Below are 23,700 nucleotides of genomic sequence, written 5' to 3'. Positions count from 1 at the left end.
AAACGCAGTCAGAGTAGTGACGGGAACCGGGAGCCGGCTCTACGCGCCTGGAGCGAGCGGGTCCCAGCGCCCATCCGCCCGGGGTCCGGGGGACCCGCTGCCCGAGCTCACTGCGTGGTGCTACCGCCCCCGGGTCCGCTGCGCCGCGCCGGAGCCCCAGCGGCCTTTGAGAGGCGTGTGCGACAGTGCGCGTCCTCTCCTGCCGCTGGATGTTTCCTTGGAGCCTCTGGGCTTCGGGAAGACCGGCAAACGTCCCTGTGGAGCCAGCCAGCCAGCCACCTCTGACCCGGGGCTCAAGCAGCCATCCGCGTGCTCCCTCCTCCCGCTCGGTACCCGGACAGAACAGTCCCTACCTTACTCTTGGACACAGCTCCTCTCCCGCCAGCTCGTCATTCAGCTCCCTCCAGATTCCGCGTTCCTTGAGCAAATGGCTCACCCCTGACGAATCCGGCCTTAAAAAAGTCCCAGCCTTGAAAGGGGTGGAGACTGGTGGGCGGGAGGGAAAGGAGGTCAGACTCACGGCTGGGGTCGCACACGCATCACCTGAGGTAGGAGGGAGAGGAGCCTCACTTCCTCTGACCCACTGAGCCTGGTGGCAGCGTGCGGAGAGATGTCTCCATCCCGCGCTAAATGAAATCCAACTTTCCCTGACGCACCTTGTGGGATTAAAGAGGGGTGTTCCCATGCTCACCTTTCGCCACTTCCTCCCTGGGGTATCTCCACCTCTCCAACACAAACTCAATGCCAGTTCTCTTTGGGATGTTTTTGTGCAGGGGGTGTGACCTCCCCCATAAAGGAACTCCCACCCCCAAGTTTTCCCCTCTTGTCAGTGGAACCTGTGACCAACGGTTCCTTCCTGTCCTTTTCCTCCCTGAAAGTGGCCCGGGGGCATTCGAACATGGCTCTAGACCCCTGAATAGGGTTTGGAACAAAGATATGCCTGGGGAGAGGAGAACGCAGTGCTGTGTATGAAACTTTGGGCACGTGCACACAAGAGCACACACAGCAACTTGAGCAGGTCATTCCTTTTGATAAGGATGACAAATACACATACCAAACCCTGTTCCCCTCACCCACGCCAAACCAGTACCCCCAGGATGATTCCGGATCAGCTCTGGAGTATTTGCATCAAGGGCCTGCAGACTCACAGGACCTACTAGAGCAAAATATCAGTGTCTCAGACCCCAGTTTTGGCCTCAAATACTGGGTTTCTTTGCCTGCAGAAGTAGCTGCTAGTCTGGGAAATGCTGGGCCTTGTCCAGAAAGATGAGGTTTGTGAATACGGGGTGTGGGGCTGGATGGGGAATTAAGGCTGATATATCTGGAGAAACTTCAGTTGGGCTGGAGGCAACTTCTGCCCTGTTGTATTCAACAGTTCCCTCCCCTCCACTACCCCATTTAATCTTGCCACAGCTCAGCTACCGGTGTATAAATCCTTGATCTCTCTCCTATTTCCTTTCTACCTTCCATGTTTTCACTTACTTGAAAACAGTTTCCCTCTCCTGTGTGTATTTTTTTTTAATTGAAATATACCAGGCATTTAGGAAAGGAACACGAAACCTAAGTGTACAGGTCAACAAATGATGACACAGTGAACATCCCCCTATGACCACTATCCAGATCTAGAATGAGATCATTATTGGCATCCCAGATACCTTCCTTCTATCTGCTCCTGGTGACTATGCCACACTCCTTCTCAAAAGTAACGTTTACTAACACTACAGGTTGGTTTTGCTTGCTTCTGAACTTTATATAAATGGAACCATTCAGTAGGTATTATTTTGTGTCTGACTTCTCTCACTAAATACTATGTTTGTGAAACTCATCAAAAATATTGTAGTAGCAGTAGCTTATTTGTTTTCATTGCCGTATGGTGTGCCATTAAATAAATATACCACAATTTATCTGTTATTCTGTTGATGGACATTTGGGTTGTTCCTACTTTGGGGTTGTTATGAATAAGGCTGTGATAATGTTTTTGTTCATGTCCTTTGGTACACTTACGTTCATATTTATACTAGATATATACCTAGGAGTAGAATTACTGGGTCATAAAAGGATAGGCATATTTCTAACTTTAGCAAATGCGACTAAACACTTTTTTCAAAGTGCTCATATTAATTTACACTCCTGCCAGCAGCGTCTTAGTGTTCCAGTTGCTCTATATTCTCATTAACACTTGATATTGTCAATCTAGAAAAATTAAAAAATTTAGCCACTCTGGTGGGTGTATAGTGGTATTGCAATTTAAATTTACTTTGTCCTGATAACCAATGAAGTTGACCACCTTTACATACATTTATTTGACCCTTGGATATCTGTTCAAGTATTATGTCCATTTTCTATTATTCTATTCCTTCTGTCCTACTACTTTTTTTTTTTTTTTTTGAGATGGCATCTCGCTCTGTCGCCCAGGCTGGAACCTCTTGGGTTCAAGTGATTCTTCTGCCTCAGTCTCCCGAGTAGCTGGGACTACAGGCACATGCCATCATGACTGGCTAATTTTTGTATTTTTGATAGAGACAGGGTTTCACCATGTTGGCCAGGCTGGTCTCTAACCCCTGACCTCAAGTGATCCGCCTGCCTTGGCCTCCCAAAGTGCTGGGATTACAGGTGTGAACCACTGAGCCTGGCCCTGTCTTACTACTTTGTAGGAGTTCTTCATGAATATCAGATATGAGTCCTTTGTTGGTTATAGGTATTGCAAATATTTCTATAGTAAATAAATATAAAAGCCCTTGGTTTTGGTGTCTTCTGAAGTATCAGGGCCACTGGAACAAGAATATAATCTCTATATCTATTTCGATCACTAGTGTAAACCCAGCTCCTGGCACATAGTAGGTACTTAATAAATACGTTGAATGAATGATGGATGAGGTGGATAAGACTGAGGTAGGTACCTTGCTCTATGTTGTGCTGATCCCTAGAGTCAAACACCAAGAGGACCTGGGGGAAGCCGATTTCCTCTGGCTTAGCCAGCTGTGACCTTGGGAAGAGGAAGACATCCTGGCCCTTCTCTACTGAAAGAGCAGAAATAGCTACAGTCAGTGAAATGACGAACACAGATGTAGGGAGCAGAGGTCACAGATGAAAAGACAGGAACTACCAGCAAGTAGCAGGCCAGCCAGATACTTCAGAAGGAGAGACTCAGTTGGGGGTGTCAAAAAGATAGTGAGGGTCTCTAAGCATCACTGTGGACCTTTGTATGACAAGAACTTCCAAAGGTCGTGTGGACTCTCTCTTGCCTCAAGACATGCCCAATCTTAGAGCTGGTTGGCCAAGTGAGCTCTTCCATGCCTAGAAACACATTTCTTTCTCCAAAGGAGGTCCCCTGAAACTTTGGTTGGAGGGTCTTATTCCTATCCCCCATTGGGCAACTCTTTTTTCAAAATCAGCTTAACTTCCTCATGGCCTGTAATGTCCATCCTGAATATGGAAGACCACTGAGTCAGCCTCTTCTCCATGCACTGTTTTCATAGGCCTGTTGCATTCTATAGCGTTTTTCTCTTGCTGTGTTTCTCTCCAGCATCCTTGACCAGGTCTGGTCAAGAGTCTCTCACTGATTCCTGTTACTCTGGGAGACAGAAATTTCTCCTTGCAGCACCCTAACAAACTCACAGCATCCCCTCCTCATGTCTTTCAGAATATAATGTGGCATTTACCTAGAAGCTGGTAGTAGCACCCCAAATTTTTATATAAACTGAGCTTGGGGATGCCATCTAGTTGGAGAGAGGCTGGGTGACTTGTCATGAAACAGCATTTGTATAGCAAGCACAGTGATTTCACTGAGTATATGAGCATATATTGGGTGTGGGGTGGGAAAGAGGGTTGTGGCAAAAGGAATTGTTGATCACTGGCAGGGCCCTATGAAGGAGCCTGTGTGGGAAGGTCCTCTGTGGGGCAGCATTCTTCAGTCTTCCTTGGCACTTGTCCTAATATGTGGGTAATTTAGCCTCTATCCTGAGGTTCTCTTAGCCCCATGGCCTTCCTTCTGGGCCAAGTACTGTCTACCAATGGCTTCTCCATAAACTACCTGAACACTCATCTTGAGACATCATAAAATTCCAGAGCCCCATAGATCCTGGACCCCCTAACCAGCATGGCTAGTCATAAGACTAGCCTGACATGGCTGGAAACTTTTCTGTGTTTTGTTCTGTGGGGGAGGGTGCCCCCTCCCATTTTTCCCCTTGCTGTGACTCCTCTGCTGCTCCCTCCCTCCCAGAGGTCAACTTCTTTCCTGCTGCCCAGAGCTGAGGTGACATCCCCTTCCGGCTTCATTCAGTTTTAGGAGGATGTAGTGATGGGGGTGGGATAGGGAAGTGTGACCATCTGTGCTCAGCACTGTCATCACTCCCTTTGCTTCTCTAAAACTGAGTTCCCCTTCCCCAAAGCCCCCTGGATACCCACACCGGGATTCCCTTAGGCAAGATGGTTCCAGGTGTTTTGGAGCTGCAGCTCTGAATTTACTGAGTATAGCTGGGAAGCCTTGACAGCAAACAAAATGGTCTGGTGAACTATAACTGGGGATAGAAATGCAATCTTTGAGAGGCAGTGCTGCAGAGTGGAATACGCCACAGCTTTGTAATCATATGTATTTGAATCCATGAATGGCTCAGCCATTCATTAGGTACGTGACCTTGGGCCATATCTATCAAATGGAGACATAATTCCCTTTCTGCAACATATATTCCATGGTGAGCAGTTCTGTGCAAACCTACCCCCAAAGTCTGAGAAAGCTGAGAGGCCAAAGAGGCTGACAAATCTTGTTTCTTAGAAAGAAGCATTTAATAGGGACTTATGAACAGAAGCCCTGTCTGTATCTCGGACAGCAGTGAGACCAGGGCTTGTATATCTTGTAAGGAAGGAATACCTATACCTTACAGGGAAGGAATGTGTAGAGAAAGGCGAGAATGCTATGTGAAGCTCCCTAAGGGCAGGATTTATGGTCAATTGTTCTAACCTAAGAGCAGGATTTATGGTAAGTACGTGGTCTAACCAAGGAATAGTAGATAAAATAGAAATCTTAGAGGCATTTCCGGAACTGGGGTTAATCAGAAGTCAACACGGTGGATTAGCATCCAAGATGGGGTTACATTAGCCTTCACAGATGATGAGAGGATTAGGATAATATGGCATTTGGAACATTCCCTGCACACAGTAGGACTGTTAAGATTTCACCAAAGAGAAAGAGCCATAAACAGGGATTAGGCATTTGGAATGGGCAGCTCAGGCTCTCTCTGGGCCTCACATGAAATTTTAGACTTCCCAGAGTGTGAGGGCATGCCTACCTGGAAAGGGTCAATGATGGACAGTCTCTTACATAGATGCAGGTGGGAGCTAATAGGGGCAGCATCCCCACAGTGGGTCACAAGCCAAAGATGAGCAAACTTTATCTTGCAAGAGCCAGGAGGCAAAAGGACTGTATCCTTGTAAACCAGATTACCTAGTTTCAAACTGCCCTCTGTGTTTACTGCCTACTGCTCTATGATTATCCTCTAGACCAGGGTTTCCTAAACTGGCCTGGTCATAGGAATCACCTGTTGGGAACTTCTTTTAAAATATAGATTTCCAGACCTCTTTCCTGGAAATTCTGTTTCCAAACGTCTGGTGCTGGGCCAGGAAACCTACCCTTTTAAATAAGTGCCCCAGGTGACTCCCATGATCCTACCGGGTTGGGAAACATTGCCCCAGTCTGGTGGTTCTCAGTCTTGGCTGCATATTAGAATCTCCTGGGGAGCTTTAACAAAAATATACCTTTGTCACAGGAGGAAACATTGTGACAAAGGTATATTTTGTCACAGGAAGGCAAGGCTCAGGAAGTCTTCAAAGACATGGAGGTGCTTTGATTGACTCTGACTGTGTGGGTTTATATGCGAACTCATTTAATCCTAATAATTACCCTAGGAGGTAGGCTGTTGCAATATATCAGGTGGAAAATGAGGTCAGTGGGTTGGAGAATGGTAAATAGATTAAAAAGTTATTTAGGTTACTTGTTAGAGAATTGCAAATCAAAACCACAATGAGATACCCCTTCATATCCAGTAGGTTGGCCATAAAAATAAAAAAAAAAAAAAGAGAAAATAACAGAAAATGACAAGTGTTGGTGAGAGTGTGGAGAAATTGGAACCTTGTCCATTTGCTGGTGAGAATATAATGTGGTGCAGCTGCTATAGGAAACAGTTTGATGTTTCTTCAGAAGGTTAAACACAGAATTACCATATCACTGAGCAATTTCACTCCTAAGTATATGCCTAAAAGAATTGGGAATGGGAAAGAATTATTCCAGTTAGAACAGAGTGAAATGGCAGGGAGGCAAGCGAGAATTTGGCATTTTCAAGGAACAGCAGGTTCTTTGACATGTGGTTGATGCATGTAGGGACGTGTAAAATGAAAGATGAAATGGTAGGCTTTGGTGATATGTTACACAGCTGAAGCCTTCTTTAACATGAACTTATTGTTTTATGCTTGATCACAAAGTCCTTGAACACAGAGACTTTATATTTTAAAATTTATATTAATTTCTAAATGCCTTATATTTAAAAATTTCGGTGAGGTTTGCTGACACCTTGTAATTTACACATCTGGGCCTTCTTTCTGTCAAACCCTTACATATGGAGTCTCATTCACTTGTATAGTGTCCATTTATGGTGCTCTGTTGATGACGCCCAAATATCTTTGTCTTAGACTTCTCTTCTGAGCTCTGAACTTGGATGTCTCAGCACTTCCAACTTGTGATATCCAAAATGTGCTAGTTATCTTCCAGATGTATATTTCTTACTCTGTCTTCTCCATCCCAAAAAAGAGGATTCCCCCTCTCATTTGATTGTCAGCCATCTGGGAGTCATTCTTGACTCCTTCCTCTACTTCCCTGCCTCCTCGCCCACCACCCATCAATCACCACTTGCCATACATCGACTCTACCTCCTAAATAACTTTTTTTTGGATTTATTTATTTTTTGAGGTAAAATTCACATAACATAAATTTAAAATGTACAATTCATTGGTGTTTATTATATTCACAGTGTTGGACAACCATCACCTCTGTCCAGTTTTAAGACATTTTCATCACCCCAAAAAGAAATCCTGTATCCATTAGCAGTCAGTACCCACTCTCCCCTTCCTTCCCCTCCCCTCCCTGATTAGTCAACCACTAGTCACTTTTCGTCTCTATAGATTTCCCTATTTTGGATATGTCATATAAATGGAACCATGCAATATGTAACTTTCTGCGAATGGGTTTTTTTTTTTTTTTTGAGACGGAGTCTCGCTCTGTCACCCAGGCTGGAGTGCAGTGGCACGATCTCAGCTCACTGCAAGCTCCGCCTCCTGGGTTTACGCCATTCTCCTGCCTCAGCCTCCCAAGTAGCTGGGACTACAGGCGCTGCCACCTCGCCCGGCTAGTTTTTTTTGTATTTTTGTAGAGACGGGGTTTCACCATGTTAGCCAGGATGGTCTCGATCTCCTGACCTCGTGATCCGCCCGTCTCGGCCTCCCAAAGTGCTGGGATTACAGGCTTGAGCCACCGCGCCCGGCCGCGAATGGGTTTTTTACTTAACATAATTATGTTGTTGTTGTTGTTTTATTTTTTGCCCTCAAATATTCTATCCAAATGTTTTCAAGGTTCAACCACACTGTAGCATAGATCAATACTTCATTCCTTTTTATAAATAATATTTCACTGTATGGATACAACATATTTTGTTTATCCATTCATCCATGGATGGACATTTGGGTTGTTTTCACCTTTTTTGATTGTGAATAGTCCTCTGTGAACATTCATATATAAGTTTCATTTGAGTATCTTTTGTTTTAATTTCTTTTGACTATATACCATTGCTGGGTGATATGGCAATTCTGTTTAACATTTTATTTTATTTTATTTTATTTTAGAGACAGAGTTTCACTCTTGTTGCCCAAGCTGGGGTACAATGGTATGATCTCAGCTCACTGCAACCTCTGCTTCCTGGGTTCAAGTAATTCTCCTGCCTCAGCCTCCTGAGTAGCTAGGATTACAGGCATGCACCACCATGCCTGGCTAATTTTTTGTATTTTTAGTGGAGACAGGGTTTCACCATGTTAGCTAGGCTGACCTCCAACTCCTGACCTCAGGTGATCTGCCTGCCTTGGCCTCCCAAAGTGCTGGTATTACAGGTGTGAGCCACTGTGCCTGGCCTTTTTTTTTTTTTTTTTCTACCTAGGTTGGACTTGAACTCTTGAGCTCCAGCCATCCTTCTGCCTCAGCCTCTCAAGTAGCCAGGACGACAGGTACACACCACCGTGTCCAGCCTATGTTTAACTTTTTGAAGAAACACTAAACTGCTTTCGATAGCTGCTGCACCATTTTACATTCCTACTAGCAAGGTACAAGGGTTCCAGTTTCTCCACATCCTCACCAACATTTATTATTTTGCATTTTTGGATTATGGCCAACCTAGTGGATGTGAAGTGGTATCCCATTGTGATTTTGATTTGCATTTCTCAAATGACTAACCTAAGTAACCTTCTAATTTGCCTACTTCATAGGGTAATTATTAGGATTAAATGATTATATATATGTACATATAACTTAGAACAGTGCCTAGCATATAATAAATAATGTATAAGTATTAAAAAGGAAGTAGAAAAAGGAACAAAAGAACAGAAGGAAAGAAGGACCTCTTAGCTATACTTCCTTTCCCATTGTCCTAAGTCAAAGCCCACAATTCCACTCCTAATTTACAAGGCCCCAACTGGACTCCTTTCTTTTATTTTCTTTTCTTTTTTGGAGCCAGAGTTTTGCTCTCGTTGCCCAGGCTGGAGTGCAGTGGCGCAATCTCAGCTCATCACAACCTCCGTCTCCTGGGTAAAAGTGATTCTCCTGCCTCAGCCTCCAGAGTAGCTGGGATTACAGGCATGCGCCACCATGACCGGTTAATTTTGTATGTTTAGTAGAGATGGGGTTTCTCCATGTTGGTCAGGCTGGTCATGAACTCCTGACCTCAGGTGATCCCCCGCCTTGGCCTCCCAAAGTGCTGGGATCACAGGCTTGAGCCACCGTGGCTGGCCAACTCCTTTCATTTCATGAAGGTTTCAGGCTCTCATTTGCCTTACTATTTTACTTTTGCTTACTACTTTGCCTACTCTATTTCCTGTCTGGCACAATTCTCTCCCTCGCCCCCCCAACTCTTTGCCTAGCTAACTCACTGTTTTTTTGTTTTGTTTTTAAATTTAAGAGCTTTATTGAGGTATAATATGCAATAAACAGCACAGATTTAAGGTGTACAATTTGATGTTTTGACATATGTATACATCAGTAAAACATCACTACAATCAAGGTAAAGAGTGTATCCATAACCCCCTGCATTTCTTCCTGCTTCTTTTCATCTCTCTCTCTCAACCCATGCCTTGGGCCACCTGCCGTCTGTCACTACAGATGTTTTTTCATTTCTAGAATTTCATATAAATGGAATCATGTAGTAGATATCTTTTTTTGTCTGATTTCTCTCACTCAGCATACTTATTCTGAGATTTATCCATGTTATGTGTATCAACAGGTTGTTCCTTTCTGCTGTTGAGTAGTGTTCCGTCATATAGATGCACCTGTTTGCTTATTCATTCATCTGTTGATGGACATTTCAGTAGTTTCCAGTTTGGGGCTATTACAAAGAAGGCTGCTATATGCAATGTGTGCAAGCCTTTTTAGGGGTATATATTTTCATTTCTTTCTGTTTTTCAACTTTTGTTTTAGATTCAGGGGGTACCTGTGCAGGTTGGTTACCTGGGTATACTGTGTGATGCTGACGTTTGAGGTATGAATGATCTTGTTACCCAGGTACTGAGCATAGTATTCAATAGTTAGTTTTTCAACCTTGTCCCCCTTTCCTTGCTCCCCCACAACAGTCCCCAGTGTCTATTGTTGCCATCTTTATGTCCGTGAGTACCCAAACTTATAAGTGAGCACATATGCTATTTGGTTTTCTGTTCCTGTGTTAACTTGCTTAAGACAATAGCCTCTGGCTGCATCCATGTTGCTACAAAGGACACGATTTTGTTCTTTTTTATGGCTGCATAGTATTACATGGTATATATGTACATTTTCTTTATCCAAACCACCATTGATGGGCACCTAGGTTAATTCCATGTCTTTGCTATTGTGAATAGTGCTGTTATGAACATGTGAGTGTATGTGTCTTTTTGGCAGAATGATTTGTTTTCTTTTGGATGTATATCCAGTAGTGGGATTGCTGGATCAAATGGTAGTTCTGTTTTAAGTTCTTTGAGAAATCTCCAAACTGATTTCCACAGTGGCTGAACTAATTTACATTCCCACCAAGAATGTGTAAGTGTTCCCTTCTCTGCAGCCTTTTCAACATCTGTTGTTTTTTGACTTTTTAATAACTTCCATTCTGATTGGTGTGAGATGGTATCACACTGTGGTTTTGATTTGCATTTCTCTGGTGATTAGTGATGTGGAGCATTTTTTTCATAAGTTTGTTGACTGCTTGTATATCCTGTTTTGAGGAGTGTTTGTTCATGTCTTTTGCCCATTTTTAAATGGGGTTATTTGTTTTTTGCTTATTTAATTGTTTCAGTTCCTTATAGATTCTGAATATTAGACTTTTGTTGGATGCAAAGTTTGCAAATATTTTTTCCCATTCTGTGCTTTGCCTAGCTAACTCTTACTCAACCTTGAAATCTCAGCTTCAATCATGACTTCCTTACCAGAGGCCTTCCTGATTTTCCAGACCAGGCACCATGTGGTATATAAAATAACACCTTACCTCTCAGACCCAGGCAAGAAAGCCCCCTGCCCCAAACTTAATGCTTTAGAAGGCATCATATAATATAACCACAAAGGAAATAAATCCATTAAAAACACAGAGATGCCTCTGTCCCTTGGGATTCTGTGCTCAGCACTGGCACAGAACAACCAGTAACACTGAACACACATTACTGAGTCTAATACAGTTCAGACCCCGGGGGTCAATTCTTTATATGTCTTGCCCTGTCTTATTCATTTAAGTTGATAGATAAACATTGTATGTATTTACTGTGTACTTGACATTTTGAAATACATATACATTAAAAATATGGAGTGCTTCACATATTTTTGTGTTATCCTTGTGTGGTTGTGTTGTTTTAATTGGAAATTTGTATTGTTCCAGGTTTAGTGTATGTGCTACCTAAGCAAACACACTCTATGTCTTTAAAAAAAGAAAGGTAACTGTGTCTGGATGCCCTGAAGGTTTGTGGGTTGTATCAGTGTGAACTTTGGAGGCCACTGTGGTTTTGGAGTGTAGGCAGGAATTGAGCTGTCCAAGTGCTTAGCTAAGAGAAAAGAAAATTAACTTGTCAAATCCTTCCTTTTAGATAGCATGGCTGTAGTGGATTCCTTTTTTCTGAGACAGTCTCGCTCTATTGCCCAGCCTGGGGTGCAGTGGTGTGATCTCAGCACACTGCACACTGCACACTGCTTGAACCTCTGCCTCCCCGATTCAAGCAATTCTCGTGCCTCAGCCTCCTGAGTAGCTGGGATTACAGGCGCATGCCACCACACCCAGCTAATTTTTGTATTTTTATTAGAGATGGGGTTTCACCATGTTGGTCAGGCTGGTCTCAAACTCCTGACTTCAAGTGATTCATCCGCCTCAACCTCCCAAAATACTGGGATTACAAGCGTGAGCCACTGCGCCCTGCCTGTAGTGGATTTTTTTTTCTTTTTTTTCTGAGACAGAGTCTTGCTCTGTTGCCCAGTTGGAGTACAGTGGTCATCTCGGCTCACCGCAACCTCTGCCTCCTGGGTTCAAGCGATTCTCCTGCCTCAGCCTCCCAAGTAGCTGGAATTAAAGGCGCCTGCTTACCACGCCCAGCTGATTTTTGTATTTTTAGTAGAGACAGGGTCTTGCTATGTTGGTGAGGCTGGTCTCAAACTCTGACCTCAGGTCAGATCCACCTGCCTTGGCCTCCCAAAGTGCTGGGACTACAGGCATAAGCCACCGCGCTTGGCTGTGTAGTGAATTCTCGCGTGACATATTATCTACCAGTAGTGCTGAGTGTCCATTTTCTTGCTCTGTTTTATGTTCCAATTTCTGGTTCTGGAGGTACCCATGAATTAGTGTAGTGTTTGCAACATTGCACGTTGGTGCTAAGAAACATTTTGTAGTAATAAATAATTTATATTATTCTTAAATTTTTATATTTGTACCTCTAGATACAACATGTTAAACATGATACTGATTCTTTTTATTGACATTAGATGGACACTGAATATTAGAATTGCAAGTAGGTTTTTATAAAATATTTAATTAGGCCAGGTGCAGTGGCTAAACCTGTAATCCCAGCACTTTGGGAGGCCTGAAGTAGGATGATCGCTTGAGCCCAGGAGTTTGAGACCAGTCTCAGCAACACAGTGAGACCCTATCTCTACAAAAAAAATAGAAAAAAAAAGCCAGGTGTGGTGACATGCACCAGTGGTCCTAGCTTTTCAGGAGGCTGAAGTGGGAGGATCTCTTAAGCCTGGGAAGTTGAGGCTGCAGTGAGTCATGATCTTGCCACTGCACTCCATCCTGGGTGACAGAGCAAGACCCCCTCTCAAGAAACAACAACAACAACAAAAACCAACCCTCTTTGATTAGATTTGAATTTTCAAAAAAAAAAATTTAATGAAATGTTCAGCTCTCAAGTAGGAACTTTGTCTCCTATTATCTCCCTTGGATAAAAGGAATACCGGGTTTAGGATGGCCATGTTTTTAGCAACCCAGATTCACAATCAAAGGATTCCAGCCAAACTTTCTTTTCCCATTCTCTTTGCATATGAATATTTTGTCTTCCTTTTCACCTCAGGCAGTGAGGTGTAAAAAGCTTGAGCTAAGTCCTTGATAAGGGTGTAGGATGTACCTATGATTATCTGTTGGAGCTCTTTCATTGCGGGATTTGGAAAGTGGTAGATGGATGGGGATGGGGTGGTGGAAAGTCACCGATTTGTTGCCTCATTCTATCCAGAGTCTTTTTGTTTGTTTTTTGAGCTGGTGGTCTCACCCTATCACTCAGGCTAGTCTTGAACTCCTGCCCTCAAGTGATCCTCCTGCCTTCACCTCCTGAAGTGCTGGGATTACAGGCGAGAGCTACTGCGCCAAGCCCCAACAAGTCTCGAGGCTGCTGTTGTTCCAGCCAGGCTGGGGACTTTGAACTGCTCTCTTGAGAAGCCTTCAGGGACCACTGGGCTGTAATGCATGCATTCTCAGAGCCAGGATTTGTAGCAGTTCCCTCTCATGGGCTTCCTACCCGCTCTGGGGCTTTTTTTATCTACAGCCGGAAGAGGGTAGTGAGACTAGAGGAGGGGAGGGTCTGCTGTTCACTCTTCTCCCAGTTGCTGTATGATCATTAGAGACCTGGTTGTTCCCAAACTCAGAGAAAAGGGAAAAGAGCTGAACCCAGAAGCTGGGGGTGGGGCTGGTAAGAAATGCTGGCAGACAGTGGGAGAGGTGTGAATAGGGAGAGTTCAGCCAGAGGAGTACAGAGAGCTAGAGCTAAGAACCAAGTCCAACAGTAGAATAGCCTTTGTCCTTGACATCTCTCTGGGTCAGAATGAATGAGCCACATACCACAGGTTCTTGAGGCAGGCAGCACGGTGCAACTGAAGAAGTACTGGACTTGGGATTTTTGACCTGCATTTCAATTCTGGGGCTGCCCCATAAGAACGCTGTCAAATGACTTCTCTGAGTCTCAGTTTCGGTACTTTTAGCACAGGCTTTGGATTCAGATAGACTCAGCTCCTGGCACCTGCATGACCTTGGACAAGTTATTTAACCTAAGAGTCTCAGTGGCCTCATCTGTAAAATGAACAGTAACACCTTAGAGTTGTTGCGATGAGTAAATAAGATAATTTTTGGGAAGTAGATTCTATTGGTTACATAGGATTGCAGAATAACAGTGAGTTTGGAGCCAGGTGACATAGACTTGAGCCAACTGCCTGCAGCTAGATGCGTAGCCTCTCTGAGAACCAATTCCTCCCCTGTAAGGAGTAACAATGCCTTCTTCGCAGGGTTCTTGTGGGGCTCTGCTGAGATAAGATGTATGAAAGCACTCTGTACAGCTCTGTACAAATGTGAAGGATTATTTTTGTTCTTCAGCTCGCCCTCTAACAAAGGCTGAATAAGTACTGAATTGGCCAAAAAAGGGAGGGCAAAGGAAGGAATGTGAATCTTAGGGGGAGTAGCAAAAAAGCTGGAATAATCCCCACACTGTGGTTCCAACACTTTTCATGAAGCCCGAGCTCCAAGGAACAGTACACATCCAGGGAGGGAGGTGAGAAACTGGGGGCTTGAGGGGGAAGGGGGTTATGAGGAGAGGGAGAAGGAGCCCGCTGCTGTCAAAGCCCAGGAGGACATGGAAGGTCCTTGCCTGGTGAGGAAAAGAAGAGGGTGTCCCTTGAGTCCCAGCTCCTCTCAAGAGGATCACAGACTCTCTTGTGATCCAGAAAGCACAGCTTCCAACTTTGAGCCAAGAAATGCTGCCTTCCAATGCCCCCCACCTGGCAGCTACTGAGCAGATTCAAACATGCTCAGGGTTGGAGCCCAGAGAAAAAAGACAGGAATTCTGCTGTCCCCAGTGGAGGCTAGTTTGTGCCTCCTCATACCCTACCAGACAGTGCAGAGCCCCTCAAGCCAGCCTCCCCCTCCTCCTCCACCCTAATGCCCTCTACTTTCCCTTGATCTGCCTGAACCAGGACATGATGCCAGGGCCACGGCCCTGCTGGTCCTTAGCTCCGAGCGCCCTTCCCTTGGGAGCTTAGCCCATTGGATGTGCCAGGGAAATGTTTCCACAGATTAGTGCCTCCTGGGGTGAGACAGTAGCAGCAGGTGGCAGGAACAGGGCAGGGAGGGAACAAAGCCCAGGGAGCCCTTGGGAGGAGCCCAAGGACAGAGGCTTTCTTTTCCAGTCTCTGGCCTCCAGAACCAGGAGGTTTGGGGTTTCTCCAAAGCCCCTGCCTCAGTTTCACCCCTCAGTAACCAGCTGGTGATGGACAGATCACTTTATTTGACTGATTGTGGTGACAATTATGGTAGTATCACAGTTTGGGTAAGTCCAGGTCCAGAAGTAGAATAAATTGGAGAGTAAGGGGAGAGATGCAGGGGAGAGAAGAGAGATGAAGATACAGCTCACAAGTCCAAGAAGAGAGGGGAATAAAAGGGGAAAGAAAGTTCTAGCAAGAAGAAATATATAAGCTCTGGAGAAAGCATCCCAGCAACAGTGCCCTAAATTAAAGACTCCTATCAGATAACACCTGGTTGAGATTTCTCAAATCTACATTTGCTAAGCCAAGCCTGGAGGGTGAAGCAGTGAAATAACCAGCATAAGACAGATAAGGGAAAAGAAGGCAGCAAATGCCAGTGGATCAAGGGATGCAGATATCAGGAGGAAGGGAGAAGCCAGATTTCTGCTGACTTTACCTTACCCCTGGCCTTGTTCTTGGGTGAGTTTAAGAGTGAGCAAGACAGATGGGCAATGTTTTACAATGTGGTTTTAATCAAAAGTTTCATCAACACTGGCTTTCCCCCTTGGGTTAGTCCTGGCCCAGGGTCGGGCATGCCTAACCCAGCAGGCCCCTTGACCTCACAGTTTATGCAGGTGAGAAACTGGCTCCTGGTCTGTGTCAGCATTCTGAATCAACTCAAAGATGAATTTCACTTGGTTCTCATAGCCTTGGACTGAGATTTTCTCATTGACTCCATGGAAGCTGAGGAAAGTAAGATGCATTTAGGGAAGGAGGGGAGGGCCAAGTGTCACAGCACAAGTGTTATTATAGAGCACTTTCCTTACTCCCCTCACCAACCCGGAAACTACTGGCCCTCCAGGGCTAGGAAAGGGAGGGACAAGGGAGGGGGCATCTGAGATTTCATATGACACATTGGTTGTTTCTCAGGGATCCATCCATGCTCATGACAAAGAACAGTGTGGAATAAACTCTTGGGGAGTCCAAAATAATCTCCTGCTGTGAAATCCACTCAATAATTTGTCCTCCAGGAGAATTATCTTTTTTTTTTTTTGAGACAGGTTCTCACTCTGTAGCCCAGGCTAGAGTGCAGGGGTACAATCACAGCTCACTGCAGCCTCAACCTCCTAGGTTCCAGTGATCCTCCCACCTCAGCTCCTGAGTAGCTGGGACCACAGGCATGTGGCTAATTTTTTTATTTTTTAAATTTTTTTGAAGGGATGGAGTCTTGTTAGGTTGCCCAGGCTGGTCTCAAACTTCTGGGCTCAAGTGATCCTCCTGCCTCAGCCTCCCAAAGTATTGGGATTATAGGTGTGAGCCACCACACTTGACTGAGAACTATCTTTCCAATTCTCTTTCTCTTAGGACAGAGTACCTAGCTAGACTATCTCTAAGCCAGTCCCCTACTCTCCCACTAGAGGGTAGAGAAGGCAACTGCCCAGGGTACCTACTCAGTTTTCTGTGGCACCTAGGAACTTTACTATCAGACCTTACACCCACCAACCTGCCTCCCCACAGTGAAACAAAACAGAGCAAAACAAAACAAACAACCACCAAACTACATATGTAATCTCAAAGATAAAAGGAAACAGAGTAGCTATCCATCTCCCATTTAAAAAACAAAAAAAGAAAGCTGTTCTTAAACTCTTATTCAAATATTTTCACTCTGTCTACAGAGGACTTAAGATGGGGAGACCAGGTCTGGATATGATAAGCAGCAGAGAGGTAAATGGAAATCGTCCTCCCATACCCCAGGATTAAAAATGTGCTGAAGAACCCACAAAAATAGTAATTCACACAGAGCAGTTAAAATTGGTGCTCACATCGTGGATTTCCATAGTGCTTTCTTCTGAGAAATCAAAACATGCACCCACCTTTGACCTCATGTGTGGTCTGCATTTCACAAAATGCTGAGGAGTCTCCCCATTTTGTAAGTGGAGGAAACGGGGTCCAGAGGATAAGCCCTCTCCCAAAGACAGGAAGAGCTGGGATTAGCACCCAAGGGTACCGATTCCACCAGCTTCTCCCCAATCACCCAATTATCTCCATCTTTATAAAAGAGGGGCCAATTTCCATAAATTCTAGGGGATGACAATGAGACTCTGGCAATAAGGACGGTAGATGGGTTAGGTTCTACAATGTGTCCATTTCATTTTGCCAAATCCCGGCTTCCCCCGGCCCTGATTCTGTGGACTGTCAGGAGCACGGGGTGGGAAAGAGACACGTCAAGTGTGTTTCTTTTCTCCCACCTGCTGCTCAAACCTGTTCCACTCACCGTTTTAAGTCTTCAGGCTGTAGATAGTAGGGATTGAACCTGTAGATGCTAGTGGTGAGGTTTGTAAAGAATCGGCTGTCTGTGTTGCCAAGAGAAGTACCTAGAGAGGGAAGATTAACAGGAAAGGGGCTTTACATGAGCAACCAAACCAACAAAGTGGCTGGGGTGTGGCCTGGCTGGAAAATTAGGATTACTGGGTCGTTACAGAGCAATGCCTGGGCTCTCTTGAAAGCCTATAGCTATTCTTACAAAACGCACCATTTCAGCCAGGAACATGGAATCTCCTTCCAAGGGCATTGGTGAGACATCCCTTGGATGGACCATTCAAGGGATGTCTCACCAATGCCCTTGGAAGTGTCCTCTCCCTGTGATGACCAGGGAGGCCAATATCTTCATACCCAAGGCCATGGCCATTTGCTATTCCCCATGATGACCAGGGAGGCCAATATCTTCATTTCATACCCAAGGCCATGGCCATTTGCTATTTAAGAAATGAGAAACTAGACAGCACTTCTTTATCACCTGACCTTTATTCTGTATCACTCTAGGTCAAAAATAAATACCCTCTGGGAGAACTTTACTACTATAAAATATAACCCTCTTGAATTGGAACAAAATTTCCTATTTATTCTCATTCTCTGAAGGATGACTCTGTCTTCCTAGGGTCAAACCTTAGATCTGGAAAGTGCCAGGATACACTTTCCAGTTTCCCACTCTCCTGAAGGTGGTAGCAGGTCACCTGGCAGGGGCTGGGACTTGTGCCCCTAGGTGTGTTCTTTGGGAAAAGAACTCAAGTGTGTGGGGTGATTTGAGACAGTAATTTGTGTTTTCTTCCATCTTCCACTCCTGGTTTCAAATGGACATCCAGGCCCTTCACAGTTCCTTGCTTTGTGGTTGATTTCTGCCCTTTTTTCTGTAAAAGCCTGGCCCCATTGGTGGATTACAGTAAGTGCTCCAGAAGAAAGAGAATAGAGTAGGTAGCCTTTAAGGGCCAAGGGAGGAGAATCTGGGATTGTGAAGGCCGGGTTCCTGGATGTTTGGAGGAATCTCAGATTAGACCAAGAGAAAAGAAAACTAGACACGGGTCTTAATATTAGAGCATTAATAATTGAGCAATATCATTATTATTGAGCAATGTCTTTTTTCCTTTTTTTTGACAGAGTCTTGCTCTGTCCCCCAGGCTGGAGTGCAGTGGTGCTGTCTCGGCTCACTGGAATCTCTGCCTCCTGGGTTCAAGTGATTCTCCTGCCTTATCCTCCCAAGTAGCTGGGACTACAGGTGCCCACCACCAGGCCCAGATAATTTTTGTATTTTTAGTAGAGACGAGGTTTCACCATATTGGTCAGGCTGTTCTCGAACTCCTGACCTTGTGATCCACCCGCCTCAGCCTCCCAAAGTGCTGGGATTACACGTGTGAGCCACCACGCCCGGCCAAGCAATGTCTTAATATTAGAGCAATAACCATTGACCAGAGATTCTCAAACTATGGTTAGTTATCACCTTGTGTCAGAATCTCCTGTGGATATTTGTGAAAAAGGCAAATTCCAGGGTCCCTTCCAGATTTGGTTAACCCAAATCTTTGCAGTGAGTCCAGGTAATCTGCATTTTAATAGTTCCCTGGGGAGACCTCTTCCACTCTTAGATTGGAGAACCACTGTCTGCAAAGCATAGATTTGGATGGTGTGCTAGAAGGCTGCAGAAGGGGTACAGGTACAGAGGAGTGCAGCTGGGATTGATCTGGGCTGGGAAGCGTAAATTAGGTTAAGGCAAATGGTATGGGCTGGGAGGCTTTTCTGAGCTAAAGATTCTGAGCTTTGCTGCTGAGCTGTTATCCTAGAATGGATCAGAACCAGACTCTGGGAAAATCTTGGCCCCTTCTGTGACTCTTAGAGAGGAGGGAGTAGTCTAAGCCAATTCTCCCCTCTATGCCAGAGTGGCTGGCCTAGGTTAAGCAAGGACCCAGGCTTGACTGACCTAATTTATTGTTTCTGCTCCTTTCCTGTTTGCGTTTTCACTTCCACTCTGAAGGGAAAATACAGTTCTAGTCTCATCAGGAGGGGAAGCAGCCAGCTGTTTACAGGCTGAACATCTGGGGTAGGGGTGGGGAAGTAGACATTGGATAGGAAACAGTTCCAGCCCCCTCCTCCCTCCAGCCACAGCTGATGAAGTCATTACCTGGGATAGTAATATTGACTTCCGGGAAGACGGACTGTATGGTCTGGCGGAGCAGCTGGTAGCCCATGGCGTTGTCATCATAAGGGCTGATGGGGAGGGGGTCAAAGGCAGTCATCACATGGAACTGGACTCTGTTATCAGCCACAATGTTCTTTGTGAGTTCTAGGACCTCCAGGGTAGAAACAAAGGGGGTTTGATTTCTTATTGATTTCTATACATGTACAATATGAGCTTAAATATTCTGATTTCTTTCCAGCAAGGCAGAGCCCGGGGGTTTACAGACAGGACTCATTTTTTTAAACATTGGGACTTCAGTTTCAGCTGACTGGCTAAAGGTGATGTAAGAGTTGAGTCTTCCTGGAAAGCAATCTATAGCATGATAGATTTAGGTTAAATGTTTTGGGAGACTTGTCTTACAGTCATGAATCAGATCTTAAATAGGAACAAATTTACATGAGCAACCAAACTAACGAAGTGGCTGGGGGGTGGCCTGGCTGGAAAATTAGGACTACTGGGTCACTATAGAGCAATGCCTGGGCTCTCTTGAAAGCTTATAGCTATCCTTACAAAAAGCACCATTTCAGCCAGGAGCATGGAATCTCCTTCAGAGGGCATTGGTGAGACATCCCTTGGATGAAAAATTGGATGGGAATTGGAAAATCAGGAAGTTATGTATCTTTCCCCTTGGGTGGTGAGCCACAGGCTGGTTGAAAGTGTTGAAGAGACAGCAGAATGTCAATCATCCCCAGGCTGGGGAATAGATGTGATGACCTGGCTTCAGCCTCGGAGAACCTCAGACAGGTGATAAAAAGGTCACACACTTTTCTTTCCCCTCTCTGGGCATTCCTGCTTCCTGTTTGTAACCAGCTGCACTGGAGCCAGGAAGATGAGCTCAACACAGACAAAAAGTCAGAAGTTGTGATACGGGTATTCAAGTTTTCTCTTTGCCTCCTTTCCTCGGGAAAGAACCTGAGGAAACTCCTAGAAAATTCAGTCTGAAACGAATAGAGTAAATCCAGAAAAATTCCTGTCCCCAGTCAGGAAGTAGACCAGACCCCGAGGATTAGGTCACATAGAGCCATGTGGGAATGGACCAGGAGACTGACTTAGAGGGACCTTCGCTCTCCAAAGCTCCAGCACTAGTCCCAATCCATTTGTTCAGTAGTTGCTTTAAAACTGCCTCTGCTCTAGAAAGGGGGGGTTGTCCCATAGCTGCAGATCACCTGAACGTGGGACATTATCTTAAGAGTACCTCTTTTTTTTTTTTTTGAGACAGAATCTCACTCTGTCACCCAGGCCAGAGTACAGTGGCACAATCTTGGCTCACTGCAACCTCCACCTCCCAGGTTCAAGTGATTCTCCTGCCTCAGCCTCCTGAGTAGCTGGGATTATAGGCATGTATCACCACGTCTGGCTAATTTTTGTATTTTTAGTAGACACGGGGGTTTCACCATGTTGGTCAGGCTAGTCTTGAACTCCTGACCTCAAGTGATCTGCCCACCTTGGCCTCCCAAACTGTTGGGATTACAGGTGTGAGCCATCATGCCTGGCCAAGAGTACCTCTTTTTTTTTTGAGACAGAGTCTCACTGTGTCGCCCAGGCTGGAGTGCAGTGGCACCATCTCGGCTCACTGCAATCTCTACCTCCTGGATTCAAGCAATTCTTCTGTCTCAGCCTCCCAAGTAGCTGGGACTACAGGCATGCACCACTATGTGCAGCTAATTTTTGTACTTTTAGTAGAGACGGGGTTTTGCCATGTTGGCCAGGCTGGTCTTGAAACTCCCAACCTCAGGTGATCCACCTGCCTTGGTCTCCCAAAGTGCTAGGATTACAGGTGTGAGCCACCGTGCCCTGTCCCAAGAGTACCTCTTTTATGCCAGAAGAATGTTAGGAGTTGAGTCTGGAGAGGAAGTGAAGGTTCCCACTTCTGGCTTAGAAACCACCATTTGAATCAAAACAAGTATCCCGCTATTGGATGGGCAAAGGGGTCACCAAGGTGTATTCTCACTTCTCAGACCGTATTTTCACTCCAGCACTTATAATACAAGTATTCTAATACAAGAATTAGTGCATGGTCTTGACATATTCTCAGCCCATTGGCAAGTTTCTGAAGTCAGCCTCCATGAGGTGGGTTGGGACTATGCCCACTGCTCCAAATTCCTTAGAGGGTCCTCCAGAAATCAAAGAAGGCATGCAGAATGGATCCCTTCAGTAAGAGGCTGCAAGAGCTCAGGTTTCCCACTAGCTGTTAGGCCAGGCAGGGACTGTGTCTGACTCAGGGGCAGGGACTGTCTATCTCATTTCCACATTTCCAGTAGCAAGCACATAAAAGGCATGCAATAAATCTTGGATACATAAAATTTAAAAGATGTGAACCAATAAAAATAAGAATAGGCGTTGATTCATTAAATAACTTGCCATGGGTTATATAGTCAGTTTTGTCAGGTCGGGTATCTGTCTGACTTTATGGGAATAATGCTTTACTGCTTCCTAAGTACATACAGTTAGAGATGGTGTGGAGTAGAACCTGAGAGGAGGCGTTCATCTGAGACGGACTCCTTAGTGGTATGAATGTTTAGCCCAAGTTTCAAGGAAGGATATGAAACTGACAGAGATGAGGAAACAGATCGTCTGAGCATGGAGAGGGGCAGGCACAAAAATTGAGATGTAACAACCAACTTTGTGCTTCAGACAGTCACTCACAGTTGTGTGAGCTTGGACAAGCTTCTTAACCTCTCTGTGCCTCAGCCTGCCTATCTGTTAACATGTAGATGATGGTAGCACCTACCTCATAAGTGGTGGTGACCGTTACTGGAGTTAATATGTGTAATGTGCTTAGGGCAGTGCCTGGCATATGGTAAGCACTCAAAAAATGCTAGCTGTTATTTGCTTGTTTAGAATAGAGGGACCACCTTGGGCAAGAATCAGAGGTACAAGAATGGAACTAGGAGGAGAGACTTGTCAATGGTGAGAGATCTCAAAGGTGACTTTAGAGCACACGAATCTCTCATTTCTCTGATCTCCTGTAGTTCTTTTTTTTTTTTTGAGACAGAGTCTTGCTCTGTCACCCAGTCTGGAGTGCAATGACGTGATCTCGGCTCGCTGCAACCTCTGCCTCCTGGGTTCAGGTGATTCTCCTGCCTCAGCCTCCTGAGTAGCAGGATTACAGGTGCTCACCACCATGCCCAGCTAATTTTTGTATTTTTGTAGAGATGGGGTTTCACCATGTTGGTCAGGCTGGTCTCGAACTCCTGACCTTGTGATCCGCCTGGCTCAGCCTCCCAAAGTGCTGGGATTACAGGCGTGAGCCACCGCACCCGGCCCAGATCTCCTGTAGTTCTTACAGTGCATTCCCACAACCTTATGTTGCTCTCTGTTTTATGTGTAAAGATATTTTCCTGTAAGTGAATGGTACAGCTGTTGAAGGCAAGGACAATGGATACTTAAAAACAGGTAATGTCTTTAGAGTTAGCAAGTCCAGCTTCTATCCTGCTGTAAGGCTGCTCATTAGAAAACTCATGACAGGTTGTCATCCCATCTGCTGGAATATTTCCAGTGGAAGAAAGCTCATCACTGCATGCTATACACCATTCCATTTTTGAGCATTTCAGTTATAAATGCCTTCCTTATAATGAACTCAGATACAGTGTCTTGTAATATCTAACCCCTCTCCTTCTTTTTTGAGACAGGGTCTTGCTCTGTCACCTAGGTTGGAATGCAGTGGTGTGATCATAGCTCACTGTAACTTCCAACTTCTGAGATCAAGAGATCCTCCTGCCTCAGCCTCCTGTGAGTAGCTGGGAGTATAGGAGTGTGCCTGCTTAATATTTATTTTTATTTGTAGAGATAGGGTCTCGCTGTGTTGTCCAGGCTGGTCTTGAACTCCTGGCCTCAAGCAATCCTCTGGCCTCAGCCTCCCAAAGCACTGGGATTGCAGGTATGAGCCACTGTGCCTGGCCCTGCCTCTCCTTTTTTTGATAATGAATATACTCCAGCCTCATTCCAACTCCATGCCCTTTCCAAGGGCTGTTTTCCACCCAGCTGGGACTTTCATCTCCCCAGGTCCTGGCACTCTTCCCTCCTCTCTATTCCCCTGCCACAGTGACCTTCCTTCCGGTCTCTCTGATGAAACCCCTGGAATCCCTAGGTCCATCCTGCCCACGTGCTGGAATGGAAAGCCTCCATATTCAGAAAGCTTGTGGGTGCATTTGTCCTGGTTACTCCTCTCCCTCGGGCCCCATTTCCATGCATCAGGAACACTCCCTGCTGCACACCC

General features: G+C 45.2%; 1 protein-coding gene across 1 annotated transcript; it reads right to left on the bottom strand.

The window, feature by feature from the left end:
• Nucleotides 1-14,995: 14,995 nt before the first annotated feature.
• On the bottom strand, nucleotides 14,996-19,590 carry PM20D1 (peptidase M20 domain containing 1). The gene is made up of 3 exons (XM_025358894.1): nucleotides 19,425-19,590; nucleotides 17,250-17,349; nucleotides 14,996-15,718 (listed from the first exon to the last, which is right to left on the bottom strand). Exons 1-3 carry the CDS (start codon nucleotides 19,537-19,539, stop codon nucleotides 15,595-15,597), a joined length of 339 nt encoding a protein of 112 aa, XP_025214679.1. The 5' UTR covers nucleotides 19,540-19,590; the 3' UTR covers nucleotides 14,996-15,594.
• Nucleotides 19,591-23,700: the final 4,110 nt, after the last annotated feature.

The sequence above is a fragment of the Theropithecus gelada genome, chromosome 1 (genome assembly GCF_003255815.1).
Source record: "Theropithecus gelada isolate Dixy chromosome 1, Tgel_1.0, whole genome shotgun sequence".
NCBI lineage: Eukaryota > Metazoa > Chordata > Mammalia > Primates > Cercopithecidae > Theropithecus > Theropithecus gelada.
The sequence above is the reverse complement of the archived record's forward strand: the minus strand, read 5'-3'. Positions and strand labels throughout refer to the sequence as shown.

Coding starts and splice junctions, on each gene's coding strand:
- PM20D1 (XM_025358894.1), bottom strand. CDS start 19,539: ATGACTGCCTTTGACCCCCTCCCCATCAGCCCTTATGATGACAACGCC. Junction 17,350..19,424: donor AGTCAATATTACTATCCCAG/GTAATGACTTCA, acceptor TTCCCTCTCTAG/GTACTTCTCTTGGCAACACA. Junction 15,719..17,249: donor CAGCCTGAAGACTTAAAACG/GTGAGTGGAACA, acceptor TACTTTCCTCAG/CTTCCATGGAGTCAATGAGA.